The sequence below is a fragment of the Callithrix jacchus genome, chromosome 10, assembly GCF_049354715.1.
Source record: "Callithrix jacchus isolate 240 chromosome 10, calJac240_pri, whole genome shotgun sequence".
Taxonomy (NCBI): Eukaryota; Metazoa; Chordata; class Mammalia; order Primates; family Cebidae; genus Callithrix; species Callithrix jacchus.
Window position 1 is genome coordinate 61,689,511 of NC_133511.1, and position 17,738 is coordinate 61,707,248.

Genomic DNA, 17,738 nt, shown 5'->3' on the forward strand with positions numbered 1-17,738 from the left:
GCACAGTCTGAGCAGAGGCCTAGAGGCCCAAGAGAGCAGGGCCTAGCTGAGATAGCTGTCCTAAACAGCTTTTGCCTGGCCTCACCAGAGTGGGAGCCTCTTGATGCCAGAGAAATAGTCATGGGCCCTTCCTTTCCTGATTCTCAAACTCAGTCTATATTGAGAGCCTAGAATTAATGGCTAAGTAAAAACTGTAACAGCTGGTAGAGTGACCAGGAGGGATTTAGATTTCATGCAGTCAGGAAAAGAAAGGCCGGCAGAAGGATGAAGAAGAGAGAGGGCTTTGGTAAATGGGCTTCTTTCTCTGCACCTGCTGTACCTCTGGCAATCTCCAAGGTTAACTGCGACCCCCAGTGAGGATCCTGAGCCTACCTGTGCTCCCTTTGAGCCAGGGTAAGATGTTGCTTTAAGCTTCCACAGGCGCATCTGTGATCCATTCTGGAGGGAGCCATATGTTTAGGGTCCCCCAAACCCTGATCCACTTATTTTGTGCTCTGCAACATCAGACACTTAATTGATTTCACAGGGACTGTCTGATTAATAACCCGTCAGGCTCCTGTCGGGTGAAGGGAAGTCAGAGCAGAAGGCTGCCAGACATTGACTCTAGCTCGTATCATCTCAAGCCTGATAGGGAAGCCTGGGGCCCATTTTGTGGTCACACTAAATTTGGGGAACAACCCTGCCCACCCTCAGGGATAGGGGCCACCGTGGTGGTCTCTAGACCAGCCCTGGTGTGGTTCCCAGAATGGCACCCACAGTGCTTTCTGTCAGCACAGGTCAACCCCAGAGCGTTGCAGAGAATTGGGACGTACAGTCTTCCTTGTCATTCAGTGATTCAGTCACACACATGCAGAAGACACAGCCAACTGTTATTAAGAAGCTCGAGGTCTCTTGAAGGAGACAGCCCCGTAAATGAATGAGGACAGGTACCATGACTGATGTTGTGACAGAGGGAGTCCTCTGAGCAGAGAGGAAGGTGTGGTACGCTCTGCTTGGGAACAGCAGTAGAGAGCCCTTACTGGAAACAGCCAGGTGCCATTCTAAGATCTTGACACAGGTTAACTTTGGTTCTCACAGCTATTCCATAAGGTGGGTATTGGGGGTCCCCAAACCCACCAGGTTTGATGATTTGCTAGTGGGACTCACAAGACTCAACACATAATCGAACATAGGTGTCATATTCATGGCCCTGGTTTATCACACTGAAAGGCTGCAAAGCAGGGTCAGCAAAAGGAAAAGACGCCTGGGGTAGAGTCTAGGGCAAACCAGGCACAAGGTTCTGGGGTCCTCTCTCAGTGGAGTCACACAGGACGCACTTCATTCCCCCAGCAACAGGTTGTGACAATGTGTGAAATGTTGCCAGTCAGGGAGGCTCATTAAAGCTTGTTCCAGGGTTTTTAGTGGGGGCTCCTCATGTTGGCATCCCCTGCCTGGCAAGTACCTGGATTCCAGACTCCCCGAAGGAAAGCAGTTATTCATCATAATCATTGAGGCACGCTGAGCCAGCCACTCTCATTAGTTAATGGTGGCAACGTTCCTGAAACCTGAGTTCCCAGATGCCAGCCCAGGGCCTCTGTTACAAGCAGGCCTTACAAAGGATAGCAGTCAGGGCTGCTGTTTTCACTCTTCTGCACATATAGGTAGTCGTATTCTCATCCCCATTTTAGAGACAAAGAATCTGAAGCACAGACAAGATAAGTAACATGCTTTAGATCCCACAGCTAGTAAGTGGCAGGACCACTGTGCATCCCCAGGATGGCTGGCTCCAGGACCCACACACCTAACCACTATGGATAGCTGGGCAAAAGCACAGAGGCAGGAGTGAGCTTGGCCTTTTGGAGAGATGGTAAGTAGTTTGAAGCGGGAGCACAGGGAGTCTCTTCAGGATGAGAGTAAATGGAGATCAGCAATGGGAGGGTCTTGGGCTACACGAAAAGGGGGTTGTACTTTTCCCTGTGGGCATGGAGACTGTGGTGGTAGATGTGAGGGTGAATAGCTAGCAACATCTTTTAAATCAGAGGGTGGCCTTTTAGAAGGATGACCAGGCCAGGCGCGGTGGCTCAAGCCTGTAATCCCAGCACTTTGGGAGGCTGAGGCGGATGGATCACGAGGTCAAGAGATCGAGACCATCCTGGTCAACATGGTGAAACCTTGTCTCTACCAAAAATACAAAAAATTAGCTGGGCATGGTGGCGTGTGCCTATAATCCCAGCTACTCAGGAGGCTGAGGCAGGAGAATTGCCTGAACCCAGGGGGCGGAGGTTGCGGTGAGCCGAGATTGTGCCATTGAACTCCAGCCTGGGTAACAAGAGCGAAACTCCGTCTCAAAAAAAAAAAAGAAGGATGACTATGGCTTGAAAGACCAGGTAGCTGGTTTATTATTTTTTTTCCATTCATTTGTTCAGATGCCAGCCCCATCACTAACTCTGTGTGGTCCTGGCTGAGTCACTAGGTCCCTGCACATCTTGAGGTCTCAGCTACAGAATATGGGGTGTGATCCCTGCCTGTCCTGCCCCAGTAGGTGGTTATGAGAATCAGATGCAATTGTGGCTGTCCCAGGGCTTTGCAGGTGGAAACAGCCCAGGACAGCGGGCTCACTGTGAGAAGGTGAACTGTTGAACAGGGCAGTCCTGAGGAACTACTGGCCTCTGCAGCTTCCTGGCTACTTCCTTCCCAAAAGCCCTTTGTTCTGCCCTTGGGAGGTAAACTCAGCCTGGTTTGAGTCAGACACGTGGGACTGGAGGCCCATCCTCTAGGCAGCTCAGGGGCTAGTCCAAGGCCTCCCCACAGGCTTAGAGGGGACCAGTTTGTCACCTCTTTAAGAACAGCACACCCCTTAGCTAAAGGTTCCTCTCCCAGTTCTCAGGAACTCCTTCCTGAGAGGCAGCTCCGGGCTGTGAGGTCAAAGAGATCTGGTTTTAAATCCCATCTTCACCTTCTTTTTGCTGTATGCTGGGCATTTAACCTTTTTCAGCCTTAGTTTCCATATCTGTAAAATGAGGTAATAGCACCCACCAATGTGAGGGTCAAGTGAATCAGGTGCCCATACTTGACCTCTCAGCAGCAGTAAACAGGAGACCATGCAGAACTGTGACCCAAGGTGGGCTCAGCAGCTTAGGGTCCCCATCAAGAGAGGTAGGCATTTGTTTCTCAGAAGAACTGGACACCTAGAGTCTTGGGGAGTGGGTGGATGTAAAATGTGGGGGATTGTCCTTTAACTGGGAGTCAGGACAGCTGGGTTTTAGTTTCAGCTCTGCCACTGACTTGCTATGGGTATGGGAGCAGGGCACATGTCTCTCTGGGCCTCAGCTTCCTCATCAGACAAATGACACCAAGTAATTTGACCCAGATATAAGTTTTGAAGTTATAGAACAAGACTGTTTAAAGGCAGGAGTAGCATTCTGAATAGCTTCTCTTTCCTTCCCTTTTTTTCTTTCTTTCTTTTTTTTTTTAAGGCAGTCTCATTGGCACAATCACACTTGATTGAGTACAGAGGCACAATCACAGTTCATGGCAGCCTCAACCTCCCTGAGCTCAGGTGATCCTCCCACCTCAGCCTTCCCAGTAGCTGGTATTACAGGTACATGCCACCACGCCTGGCTAGTTTTTGCGATTTTTTCTAGAGACAGGATTTGGCCACGTGGCCCAGGCTGATCTCAAACTCGTGTGATCAAGCCATCCACTTGCCTCAGCCTTCCAGTGTGCCAGGATTACGAGTGTGAGCCACTGCACCTGGCCAAGAGCCGGCATTTTCAGCAAGTGCTCCTGTCTCCCCAAATTCCCGAGTGATCTAAATAATTAATGTGGACATTAGCATGAGTGTGGAAGCTCTTTCAGGAGTCCAGGTCACCCTTTTACTCTAGAAATCTTTACTGCATTACATCACCTCTTCCTCTGTCCTAACAGGACTTTACTTTTAGAAGATAATTGTCCAGTCTCTCTTTTTAAAAATAACTGCTTCTTTTTAAATTCTAAAAATTAAAATAAGAATGGCTGTTTCTCCAGTCACTTGGAAATCTCGGCTGTTAACATTTGATCTTTATCCTTTATGTCTTTTTTCTCTAGATGTATTTCTTTGTTTATTTCTGATGATTTTAAGGTAAAGATTTGACTCTATTTCTTAAAACGGGATCCCAGACTTCTGACTCAAGCCAGACTTCCAGGGAGCATGCCAGGCAGCCAGCCTCAGCTTCCCAGCCTCGAGGGCGACAGGACCTCTTCCTTGGGCCTGCTTGTGTTGTAGAGAAAGTGGATAATTCCCTCCTGAAATGCAGGGTTGGAGGAAACAGTCATAAAATACCGTCTGCTGCTATCTTCAATTAAGCACTGACTGTATACCTGCTATATGCCAGGCACACTTCCCTTTGTGTATGCCGAATACGGCAGTATTCAGAACATATTTATTGAGTGCCTACTACCATGTACCAGATATTCCTCTAGAGTCTGGGCACATAGCAGTGAACAAGACAGAGAAGACTTCTGCCTTGCGGAACTTAAAATGCATTAGGAAAAAGCTCAATAATCAGATATATATACATATATGTATATATATACATATATGTGTATATATCTGTATATATATATTAGGGGTGTGTGTGTGTGTATGTGTGTGTGTTGTAGTCCTGTGATGAAAAATCATACAAGGGGCCAGGGAGTGATTGGGAAGAGTGGGCTGGGAGCTATTATATTTAGGGTAAGAAGATAATTGTTGAGGAGGGGAGGAGGGAGGTTATATTCCATGAAGATTTGCGGGAGGGTTCTGATTCATAGAGACAGTTGAGGGAGGCAGATGAAAACCAAGGTTCAGCTTGTTTAAGAAACATCAAGGAGACCAGTGTACTTGTAGCACAGAAAATGAGGCTTGAGAAGAAGTACTAAGGGCCAGTTCTTATAGGAGCTTGTGGGCCCTAGTAAGGACTCTGGTTTATTCTACAAGGCTTAGGAAGCCATTGGAGGGTTGAGAGCAGAGAAGTGATATGATCCAAATTACACTCTAGGTTTTGTAAAATGAACACTTATTCCGTTCTGTGGCTACTTAGAGAGATTGGGTTGCCTGCCCAGGGCCAGTGAATGATGGTTGTGGGACGTGAACCTAGATTTGTCTGGCTTCGGGGCCTGTGTGTCCTCCCATTGGGCCACCAGGCCTCCCATCAGCAGGACTATCTGTCTGGAGACAGAGATAGAGCCCCTGTGAGGGACTTCCACACTCCTGAACTCCTCCCAGGCACTGGGGAAGACCTTAGGGGCTTGCACACCAGCAGAACAGCCTGCCACCCAAGCTGCTGGCCCAGACAGTGCTTCATGACTCCCCCAAAGAGGCGGTCCCCACCACCACTGCTGTACTCAGCACTCCACCTGCAAATAGTGTTGCCGTATGCTTTCACTGTCCCCAGGGATGTTCATGGGAGGAGATTTCCAGATAGTACTTACAGCCCCTCCTCACTTTGGTCCCTGAGGCTGACCAGGGGCAGTAGCCACAAGCTGTGCAGAGTGAGACACGGTTATAAAGCAGAGAGGGCCTGAGTTATGGGTCGGATAACCTCAGGCTCCAGCTCAGCTCTCTACTTGTTTATGATATGACCTTAGAAAGGTTGCTTCTCTAAGCTTTGCTTTGCCAGTGTACAAAATAGAGATGATAGTAATGGCTTTATAGGGTTATCGTGAGGAATAAGGTTTAAATTACCTAGTTGCAGAGCTGCTGGAATAATACATATGTGTAGATATAGGGTAGGTAGCAGCTATTATATTTAGCATTAGTAGTCCTACAATGTTTGTGTAGCTCTTAATACTTCTTCCACCATTATCTCAGCTGATCATATAACAACCTTGTAGCTTAGTGTTGTAATCCCTTTTTACATGAAGTAGGCAAGATAAAGAAAGGTTAAGAGTTATACCAAAAGTCGCACAGCAAGAGAGTAGCATCAAAGGGTCTTGAATTTGGGAATACTGGCTCTAAGACCTGGTGAAAGACGGCAGGAAGTTCCTTAGTCCAAAGTTAGCTTTCCGAAGTTAGTCCCTTCTTGGGTGCGTGCAACAGGCTGAGGCTGCCACTGGATTGTTAGAAATGCTTCACCACAGAGTCTGACAGTGAGGTGACAGCAGTCCTGAAAAGATCAGGTGACAGGCTCCAGCCTACTCGAGTGTGAATCATACCACCCAGCAGACCTGGCTGAGACCAAAAAGGGCAAGTATGTCTGTCTTCATTCTGGGTTAGAAATAGGTAAAGTTACAAAATGCTGTGCTGCCCTCAGTGCACTTGGGGAACAAAGAGCATCCTCTTGTGTCTTCTGTGGAGCTCCATCCTTACTAGCCAGTCATCACCCGGGTCCCTGCACAGCTAAAGGGTCATGCTCCTCTGCTCAGCATCAATCTGGGGGCTTGGGAGAAGTAGAGATTCTGAGGCCCTACCCGACCTGCTGACTGGATCTCTAGGGTTGGGCCTCGGCAATGCTCAGCTCTCTAGAAAGTTGGAGAACCATGGCTATAGAAGACAATGACCAATAATGCTGACTTTCTTTTTTCTTTGGGCTACCCAAATGAGTATCTCTAGCCACTGTTTAAGTAGATGTAGGCAGTATTAAGTAGGGAGAAAGCACAGACTTTGGAACCCGCGTTCTAATTCGTGCTTTGAACTTTGGTAGCTGGTGATCTTGGCAAGCCCCATTACCTCTCCACGTCTCAGTTTCCTCACTTGCAGAATGAGGATTGATTGCCTTCCTTGCATGGCCATTTTGAAGGTTTGAGAGGCTGGATGTAGCCTACCTATCTCAGTCCTAGACACATGTCAGTCCTCTTCAGTGAGAACTATGATTTGATGCACACAACTGCCAGACTCTGGGTTTGTATAGACAACGTTCCTTCTGGATGCTCTGTGCCAGGTGGACCCCTTGCACATGTGGCTTGCACACTGACCCATTGCCTGGAAACCGTGTCCTGCTGGTCTCACAAACACAGCTGCACCAAACAGCCACTTCGTGTGTTTCTCTACTCCCCGCCTTCATCGATGCATGACTCATTGCTTCATTCATGTCTCCATGTGCATAGAAACCTAGGCAAGCAGCCATTCCTAGGGACATTGCAGGACAACCTCATTGAGATGGACATTCTCGGCGCCTCCCGCCATGATGGGGCTTACGGTGACGGGTAGGTGACATCCCCATTCTCCTCTCTGTGTGTGCTCTCCTTGTGGCTCCTGCACTTGCATGCAGACCCTGAGGCCTTTCCCTGGGATCTCCTGGGGGAGGTAATTCATGTGGCATGCTCATTCCCGAGTCCATGTTCAACTTGCAACAGTTTATCTTTGGAATAAACCCTATCCCCCAGCATATTAACAGCAGTCTTGTTAATATGCAGCTCTTAGCATCTCATCGGCTGCCTTTGCCATCCCAAAAACCATCTCACATAGCATTTTTAATGTAGCACAGGCCCTGTATTGTATGTACTCTGACCCTGAGTATGTATTCTGTGGCCTGAGGTACCTAGTACCCCAACAGGGGTGGGTTTGCCTAAGACTTCTGGGGGATGCAGTGCAACCAACGCACCCCGTTTCCCAGGCTGTGTGCAAGTACTCCCATAGCCATGGTTAAAGCCAGGCTGTGGAGGAGCTCCTAACACCTGGTTTGGCCACAACCATGTGCTTTGACCATACCCTGCTGCCCTCATGACTAGGCTGTAGGGTGCAGTTGCCTGTCTGTCCCCCCGCACAGCTTTCACCTTGGGCTTAGGAGGCAGCAGTCTGGCTTCCGGGCAGAGTGCTTTGAAGGCATTTGCTGCCATTGGCTGTGTGACAGCCACTAGGGGACTCCTGGCCATGGCAGAACCTAGTGGTGGTTTCTTGGCTTCAACACCAATAAAATCCCCTTTAAAAAGAAGGGTATTCCAATCCTCGGTTGAGATATACTGGCAGCAGAAGCATTAGAGGGAGAAGAACAATTTTAGGTCTCATTATCTCCAGGGGACAGAACAGGATTTTAGATACTTTCTAAGTTACTATAATAATTTTAGAGAACAGGAAGTTTATTCTCCAAGAAACAGCATCCCAGCTCCGTCCATTCCCAGGAAAAGGATCTCAGTGCCAGCCTTCTGTCAAATTGGTAACACCTTCTGCCTTGCCTTGGGTGGGTTTTCACATGGGTAGGGCTGTCCCATCGTGTTCCATGGAAACGTGTCTCTGTGTGCCCTGTTTTGTGGTCTGGTCTGTGGCTCTCCTTGTTCCTGTCCTTTCCCAGGTCTCTGTGGTGACTCTCTCTATCCAGGCTCTTCTGCATGCTTCTACTGGCACCTGTGGCCTCCAGGTTTTTCTGGGTGCCCAGTCTGTGGGCAGCCCCTGATGCCTTCTTGCTCTCCATTCACAGGCACTTCCTCTTCAAGCCTGGAGGCACCTCCCCGCTCTTCTGCACCGCATCACCAGGGTACCCACTGACGTCCAGCACAGTGTACTCCCCTCCGCCCCGACCCCTGCCCCGCAGCACCTTCGCCCGGCCGGCCTTTAACCTCAAGAAACCCTCCAAGTACTGTAACTGGAAGTGCGCAGCCCTGAGCGCTATCGTCATCTCAGCCACGCTGGTCATCCTGCTGGCATACTTTGTGGGTAAGCACCTCTTCACCCCAGCTTCCCTTGGCTCCCCTTTGGCCCAGAGGGCAGCAACCAAGACACATGTGGGCCCTGAAGGCTCCTTACTAGGGTGGCAGGCAAAGCGTGTGAGCCAAGCAGCCCTGGAGCTCTGGACGGTCTGCACCCATGACACTGCCAGGGTCAGCTCTTCAGGGCCCTTCGCTCCTTCCTCTCTGTCCCTCTGCTCTTATACCAGGAAGGAAGCTAGGCATCTGTCCTTTTGTGTGTTGGGTGCCTGGTACTAAGCATAAGCACTCAGTAAGACTATGGGGAGATGGGGAATCTATGGCATGGGTGTCATGGATTGAGTCAGTACAACTAAATGACAATTTGGAGAGGCTGAACAGGCAGCCTATCCTTTTGGGACCGCATGGCTGCAGTGAAAAGCAGGGAGGAGGTGGAACATCCTGGAGTTGGAGGCAAACAGGCAGAAAAGCATGTCTGAAGGTGGATGTCTGGCAAGGCAGTTGCAGGGTATTATGGGATTCAAGGTCCAGAGTTAAACCACGGTCAAGAACTTAGGGAAATTCTGACAGAAGCAGAAGGTCCCAGCCAGCACAGAGAGCTGAGAACACTGACTGAGGGAGCACAGACATGGAGCAGTGCTCACCTGACCCTGGGTGTGAGCACAGACATAAGGAGCTCCTCCTGACCTCTGCCTTGCTGCAGCAGATGGCTCCCACCAGGCAGTCTTCTGATGAATTTCTGACACAGTCTGGCTTCCTACCTCTGACCCTTTGCTTTGGTCTTTTCCCAGGAAAGATGTTAATCCAAAGAGATCCGTGGGTGTTGTAGGGTCTGCTGCCTCTGTATAAATCAGCCTTTTAGTAAAGGCATTGGAAGAGAGGTTGGCTTAAGCCTAGAGGTCCTTTTCAACCTTCTAATTCTACAATTCAAAGGCTTAAGGTAGGTTGGGCCAGCTTGAGAACACCTTGAACCCATGCTAAGGAATTCTAAGATAATTCTGCAAGCAAAGGGGACTTTTTCAGCACAAGCCCAGGAAATAGAAATAGAACTAATTGGCAGAGGCCAAAAAAGGATGGAATGCTGTCCACTGTGAAAAAGAACTTGGTAACAAGCAAAGTCATTGTGGCTGAACAGGGGCTGTCTTGAGTAGTAAAAGCTGTCGCTAAGAATGATTAATACAACATGGGCCACCATATGTTTGAGAGATAGAGAAGGGGTTCAAGCATGGATGGGGGTTTGAGTGGCATAAGCTATAAGGTCAGTTCCACTCAAGATTCTTGAATTTTGTAAAAATAAGTAATCACGGGAGACTGAGAATCCCTTGGATCTGGGAGGCAAAGGTTGCACTGAGCCAAGATCATGCCACTGCACTCCAGCCTGGGTGACAGAATGAGACTTTGTCTCAAAAAAAAAAAAAAAAATAGGAATCAGGAAGATGACAGTCCTGCAAACAGGGAGATCTCCTTCAACATCTCAAGCTATAATAAGCCTCCTCTGGCATGTCAGGTCGCTTTTCCCCTTGTGAGTATTGGCTTAGAGAATTTCATGGCTCCAAGGCCAGGGTGGCATGCATATGTCATCTCCTCTTCTGTCTGATTGTTTGGTTGCTGCTGCCTAGAATGCTGTGTTGAGAAAGATACTAGGGCGATATTTAGGCTCAATGTAAGAGACTATCTGTGATTGATTAGTGATGTCTGTTAGGGTCACAGAAATGGAGATTATTGATAACATGTCAAGTATTTGCCATCCCTGCTATGAGTCATTGTAGAAATGAAACAGCCAAACTGGGAGAGGTCAGGGCCTACCCAGGCTCTTTGAGGTGCACCATTGATATACAGTGGGTTGCAGGTAAGCGTTGTATGGTTCCAATACCTTTACTTGGCATGAAGGTTTCTTCTGATACCACCAATAGTATGTCACCACTAACCACTGGCACAGCTTTTGCTTTTGACTAGCGTTATTATTTTTCGTAAGTGAGTAGACTTCTGGACGGGCAGTCTAAGTCGTAATGCAAGTAGTTTGCTGCATATAGACATCAATTTGTTTTGTGTTAAAGTCTTAAGGTTTATATCATGTAGCCTAATTTAGTGAGAAAGAGTAAATGTTTACCTGAGTAATCAAATTCTCTCCCGTTTCCCATCTCATGGGCTTCTTTCTCTCCCAGTTAATAAGAATTCATGATCAGTCTTCAGCTATCTAAAGATAGGGGCAACTGTGGGAAGTAGTGAGCTCCCCGTCAGAGGAAGGCTACAGATAAAGCTCAGGGGCCACTTAGAATAAGATTCAAGCACTGCCTGAGGGTTTTTACTGGGTAATCTTTAATTTTTCTTCCAACATTGACAGTCTTCAAATCTGGTTTTGTGAATTTTAGTTTTCATTCAGCAAATCATATGGAATGGCTGCTTTAAGCCAGTCTCTATGCTAAGTGCTAGGGTTAAAGATATGGTCTCCACCCTTGAGGTGTTCATAACTTAAAATAAAAGATAGCTATGTTAGCAGGCAAATCTGAAACAGTGATTGATTTACACAGAACTCAGGGGCAGCAGGAATACCCAACCCCAGCCACAAGGAGTAGGGAAGGCTTCCTGGGAAAGGTGATGTTTGAGCTGAATTTTAAAGTAGGCATTAGCCAGAAGTAGACATACAGAAAGGGTATTTCAAAGCAAGAGAACTTGCAAAAACTTGAAAGAGGATGATGTGGTGGCAAAGACATTTTCTTTGTTTGAAGCATTTGAGGAGTGTGGGGTACATCGTTGGTACTAATTCAGAAGTGTTTTGTCAGATTGTGGAGATCAACTTGGAGGACAAGTTGAGGACCTTATTGGGTGGGCAAGGGGAGCCACTGAGCAGATTTAAGCAGTGGTAGGACACAGGTTTTTATTTTAGAAAGGCAAGGGTAGAGGAAGGAGAGAGTAGAAGTATACCTGTTGGGAAACTATTGCATTCAGGAAAAGCTGATGGCTTTAACTACAACACTGACAATGTATGTGGAGAGGAGGAGGTGGATCAATTTTCAAGAATTTGTGTCTCAAGCCAGAGATGATCAGTTCACTGATAGTGTGTCCTTGCCAAGAATAACACAGATATTTCTACACAGATAATATTCTATCTGTGTAGAGATACTGGGACTGGACGCTAGGGCTCCTGTACAAGGACAAGCCAGAGAGGCCAAGCCTGGGACGTTCCCTTTGTTTCCTGGAGAGCCAGCAAGGTGTTGGGGAAGAGCTTAGACCCAGCATGACAGTCCTGGATTCCAGGCCCTGCTCTATCACACAGCAGCTGCTCACCCTTGGGAAAGTCATTTGTCTTCCTGAGTTCTGATTTGCTCATCTAGAAAACAGGCACAAGCCATACCTCAGATGGAAGCTTATGAGCTTGGTGTACGCTAACCCAGGTGAACACGTTGCAGGTGTGTGAACCATCCCCATCTTGCTTCACAAGCTAGGGAGTAGGGTAGCAGCCTTATTGCTTAGCCTCCTCCAGCTGCCGAAGACAAGGCATGAGCATCTTGTTGCTTGGCCATAATTACAGGCTGTGATGACTAACTTGTAAGGAACCATCAATTATTAAAAATCAAATTAATTGTCAGCCAAGCACAAATATCCCTAACAAAGACTCCTTTCCAGCAGACCAACCGATCTAATCAACAGGCAAAAGCACAGATATTTAATTAGATTTTTGATGAAAAATTGTGTTTAATTTCAAGTATAATCAATTATTAATTACTGTAATGAGTGAGTCTGACTGGGTTTACTAATTAACTCATTTAAAAATTATGAATAACCTTTTCATTTGTAATTATTTTGTACATCCTATCAGGTTCCAGATAAGAATTGCATCACCTCACCAGCAGAGTGGGAGGCAGAAACAGAGGGTGGAAAAGAATTTTTCTATTGCTGTTATCTGCCTAGGGCTGTCATATTTAGTTGGTAATCCTGACAGATTCATTTGATGTTCAGTTTCTTTGTTGGTTTGTTTGTTTGGAGATGGGGGTCTTGCTCTGTCACCCAAGCTGGAGTGCTCTGGCACAGTCATAGCTCTCTGCAGCCTTGAACTACTAGTCTCAAGTGATCCTTCCACCTCAGCCTCCAATCAGCCAGGACTAGAGTTGTGTACCACTGCACCTGGCTAATTTAAAAAATTTTTTTGTGTGTAGAGTTGGGTTCTAATATGTTGCCCAAGCTGTCTTAGACTCCTGGCCTCAAATGTTCTTCCTGCCTCAGCCCTCTCACAGGCTGGGATTACAGGGGTGAGCCACCACGCCCAGCTGATGTTCCATTTCTTAGTGGGAAAGTATCTTGAGAAAGTTCTGCTACCAGTGATCTTTTAATTACAGATACATTTACAGGTATTTTCATGAGAAAATAGAGACACTGGAGTTAGCACGTACCACCGACAGAGACTGCAGAGGCTGGAGCCTTGCCTATGGGCCATCTCCTCCTCTCTTGGGAGTGCTACTTGGCTGCTGTGGCCTGAGCTGGGAATCCAGGGAGGACTCTCACACAGCTGTAGGATCTCTTCAGAGAGAAAATGTGTATTTTTGTCTCCAAAGGCACCAATTCAGAAAGACAGGCACTGAGGATGAGTTTACGGTGCTTTATTCGCCAATTCTTCCCAATACAGTTTTCAGGTCCTTGTTAGTCTCCATTTGAATACTGCAGGCTGTGCCTTTTCTGGAGAAATGTGTTGGCAGAACACAATGGGGGCTGTTGTGCAGGTTACATGAGATGATGTGGAAAGGGACAATGCTAATTTTAGATCAAACCCTGAAGCTTTTACTGCCAGTTGTTAAAATAAACAATTAAATGCTTTATTTTATAGCATTTAATTGTTTTTGAAACATGTTTACCAAAGAAGTGTGGTATAGAGTATTAAAAATCACATTGGCTACTGTTTATCATTCTTACGAAGCAGTTAGCTTTGATTGTATGCTGTCCACAGTGCCTCTTTCTGTTCTGAGCATGTTGCTGTGTTTCCTGCTGAAATCCCCTAACAATCATGAGTCATTATTCGCAATTGACAGATGAAGATGCTGAGCTCCCATGAGCTTAAGTATCTTGCCCACTGTTGCATGGTCAATGTTAGGGCTATGATCCACCCAAACACAGGCACTCAAGCTCTTGAGCTAATGCTTTTGAATTTTTTTTCTCCTTTGAGCTCACACTTTTTTTTTTAAATTTATTTTTTTATTGCATTTTAGGTTTTGGGGTTCGTGTGAAAAGCATGCAAGATTGTTGCATAGGTACACACGTGGCAGTGGGATTTGCTGCCTTCCTCCCCTTCACCTATATCTGGCATTTCTCCCCATGCTATCTCTCCCCAACTCCCCACCCCCCGCTGTCCCTTCCCTATTCCCCCCAACAGACCCCAGTGTGTAGTGCTCCCCTCCCTGTGTCCATGTGTTCTCATTGTTCAACACCCGCCTATGAGAGAGAACATGCGGTGTTTGATTTTGTGTTCTTATGTCAGTTTGCTGAGAATGATGTTCTCCAGGTTCATCCATGTCCCTACAAAGGACACGAACTCATCATTTTTTATGGCTGCATAATATTCCATGGTGTATATGTACCACATTTGAGCTCACAGTTTTAATCTGTATGCTATAATTTTCCCATCGTAGTATTTGGCTTTTTAAATTTTTGTCATGTGCCTAGCACTGGGCCAGGCCCGTTATGCGTCGGGTCACTTCCCTGGACCCTCACAATTCTGAGGGATGAGTATTATTTTCTGTATTTTCTAGACAAGGAAACTAAAGCTCAGAGAAGTTTGCAACTTGCCTGGGTCACACAGCCAGTATATGACATAGCTGGGATGCAACGAAGAATTGGGATTTCAAAGACCAGGCTTTCAGCCAACTCGTCTATATAGGCCCTGGGCTTGAACAGGCAATGTAGATTCAAAAGATCTCACATCAGATCCTGGCTGTGTCACTTGCTGACTGTGTAAATTTGGGCAGTTTTGCTTAACCTCTCTGATCCTTGGTTTTTACTTTCCTTATGCTTCTTATAATGGAAGTGGCTGGAATGGTTGGCCCATTTTACAGGCGCAGGAACCCAGAGCAGCATCATGGTTGAGGGTATGGGTTCTGAAATTAGGCTGCCTGCCTTCAAATTTCAGCACTGCTACTTCCAAGCTTTGTGATATTTGTCAGGTTTATACAACCTCTCTCTGCCTCAGTTGCCCTAGCTATAAAATGAGGATGATAATAGTGGTTACTTCACAGGGTTGGGGTGAAATTTCTGTAAGATAATTTACATGAAGTACCTAGCTCACTCCCTGGCACAAAGCACTCAATAAAAGTTACTGCTATTGTTAAAAGTATTATTAGAATTATTAGCATCACATGTAAAAGAGTGTTAGTTACTTACTCCTGAGTGAGAACTTGGACCTGGCTTGTCTCATTGCAGTACCAACAGGCTTCCCACCCTGTGTTAGTCACAAGGGCAGCTGACCGAACAACCAGGGGGACCTGTCAGAAAACATTTGCAGGGATATCTGGCTGTTTCAGCAGTGCAGCCACAAGAAGCATCATCACCTGCAAAGCAGTTCACGTCATTTCTCTAACTAGGACAAAACTTGATTTGCGCTTTACTAACTGTTGCCTCTCTCCAGATAAAACTGACAGCTTCCCTTGTGTTCCGAATCTCTATGTAAGACACAGACACTGCGTGCTGCAGAAGAGCCTCAGATTAGTATCCTGAGGATTCTTCAAGCACCTGTCTTGCCAGGTAGGCCTTTGAAATAGGAGATGAAAAAGGCTTGTTAATAAATCCAAAACAAGGAGCGGTTTTACATTTAAATGAAGACCTGAGAGGACACTGGCTGCTGATTGCTGTATCATCAGGTCCAGGTCTGCCCAGCAGGGCAGTGGCACCATTCACTGTGATTTCTCTAAGGCAGCATGGGGTTCTCATCAGGAAAGAAGATGGGATTTGGAGCCTTACCAACTCTGCAAAAATCTCAGCTCTGCCACTCTCCAGCTGTGTAGACTTTTGATCCTTGGTTTCCTCATCTGTAAAGTGGGAGGAATAATAGCACTACTTTCATAAGGCTGTTGTGCTGGTTAAATGAGATGATGTTGAAAACACAGAGCATGTGATAAAGGAGATGTCCCTTGCTGGTCGCCTTGGGAGGGGTTGTTACCCCACCTTGGATCTCACCCACAGTGTGGCTGGAGTAGATTGTTCTATAAAGTCATTCCTAGTCTATATTTCTGTATTTCTTGGAAATTGCACCAGGGCATAAAGGGTGGAGTCCCAGATGTGGGCTGCTGCATCTTCTGGGTAACTACAGCCGAACAGTCCAATTTGTATAATAAAAATGAGGGATCCTTTCTAAAATTAGGTTGCATTTTTCACCTCCACAAGAAGGACTGATTGTGAAGTACAAAAAAAAAATCAGAAGCCTTGCCTGAAGTGGTGATAGCTTAATTTATAAGTGAGAATGTTGCTAAGCTTGATGCTTAATTGCTGCTCTTCAAAAGGCAGCTATTAGAGAGCTTTGCTTGTTGGAATAATATTGCAGTTCTTGGTCTGGAAGACCCTGGGTCATGCAGTTCTTGAGGCAATCTAGGAAATGGTGATCGAGGTAAACTTGAGCATTAAGTGCAGTTTGCAAGGAAGAAATGGAACAGACTCTCAATAGCGCTGACGTCTCACCATGCAAACTGGACTTCAGTATGGCAGCAATTCAGTTAGAAGAAATATTAGACTTCCCTTCTTTTTAGAGGGGTTAACTCCCGCATCTCCTGATGTCTTACTCTGCTTCTGCATACTCAACACCTAGCACAAAGCCTGGCACAAGGTAGCTGTGCTCAATTAAGACTTGGTTGAGGCCGGGTGCTGTGACTCAAGCCTGTAATCCCAGCACTTTGGGAGGCCAAGGCAGGTGGATCACAAGGTCAAGAGATCAAGACCATCCTGGTCAACATGGTGAAACCCCGTCTCTACTAAAAATACAAAAAATTAGCTGGGCATGGTGGTGCATGCCTGTAATCTCAGCTACTCAGGAGGCTTAGGCAGGAGAATTGCTTGAACCCAGGAGGCGGAGGTTGTGGTGAGCTGAGATCGCGCCATTGCACTCCAGCCTGGGTAACAAGAGCGAAATTCCGCCTCAAAAAAAAAAAAAAAAAGACTTGGTTGAACAAGAGGCCTTGCAAGATGGTTAAGTCTGCAAGGGTATTCTAGACAGAATAGCAGTATGGGCAAAAGCATGGTGGCAGAACTGTGTATTTTATGTTCTGGGGCTCAGATACAGGTGAAATGGATATGAGATGTGTAGAGAAAGAATTACAGATAGAGGCCAGGGTGAATGTATCCCCACCCCCCATTCCCTAGTTATTTCCATCTGGTTCAGCTCATATGGTATCAGGATCTCAGATGCTATTGCCTCGTAAGCATGAGCCTATTACACTTTGGGCCTGGGTGTTATTTGTGTACAATAAGGCTCATTTTCTTTCCTTTCTCTCTGATTTTACATCAGGCCTTTTGGACAGGGGCCATAGATTTAGCTTTATAGCCCAAAGAATGGGAAACAGAGCTGATTGAACTTGGTCTTTTAGACGGAGGAAAAAGTGATAAAGATACAGGATCCTGCATTAACGCCTTCTCTCTCCAAGATTGATTCCTTCATGCTGGCCTGTGGGAATTGCTAATAGCAAGATATATATAGATTGTTCTCTTTATAACAGGCCCCAGACAAATATCTTCCAGATCCCCAAAAGGAAGACATAGGAGACCAGCATGGCTCTCTGCAGTTGTCTGAAATGCTGACAAAGGGAGAAGGGACCAAGACACTCTGCAGGCCTGCAGAGAGCAGAAAATGAATGTTTTTCAGTCTACAGAGCTTCCCCATGATAGAAGAGTTTGACAGTGCCCCTCCTGGTAGTGGAAGGATTCAGGTAGTAGGTTATGGGGTGTGTCATTTGATCATTTATTTGTTTTTAATTTGAGGAGAGCTTAAGAAGCTAAATAGAAAAGCGAGGGCAGTGTGTCAGGAATGGTACTACCCCTGGCTAATGGTTCCAGGATACCACAAAGGGGCAAGGAAAAAGAGTGGTACTAGAAGCTGGAGAAGGTAGCCAGCTGAGAGTGCTGCTTGACACAGATGTGTGGTCTTCAGCAGAGGCCTGGTGGTGAAGGAGCCAGAGGACACGTAT

At 46.6% G+C, this 17,738-nt stretch overlaps 1 protein-coding gene across 27 annotated transcripts in view; it reads left to right on the forward strand.

Annotated features, from left to right (window-relative positions):
- TENM4 (teneurin transmembrane protein 4) overlaps nt 1-17,738 on the forward strand; it is a 3,204,727-nt gene that overhangs the window by 2,960,411 nt on the left and 226,578 nt on the right. For 23 of the 27 annotated variants that reach the window (XM_078340117.1, XM_078340116.1, XM_078340121.1 and 20 more), the window contains 2 exons: nt 7,045-7,143; nt 8,355-8,590. In XM_078340117.1, coding sequence (XP_078196243.1) covers nt 7,045-7,143; nt 8,355-8,590 — 335 coding nt within the window. The remainder of the gene's footprint in view (nt 1-7,044; nt 7,144-8,354; nt 8,591-17,738) is intronic. The other 4 variants (XM_054241404.2, XM_054241409.2, XM_078340126.1 and 1 more) reach the window with 1 other exon arrangement.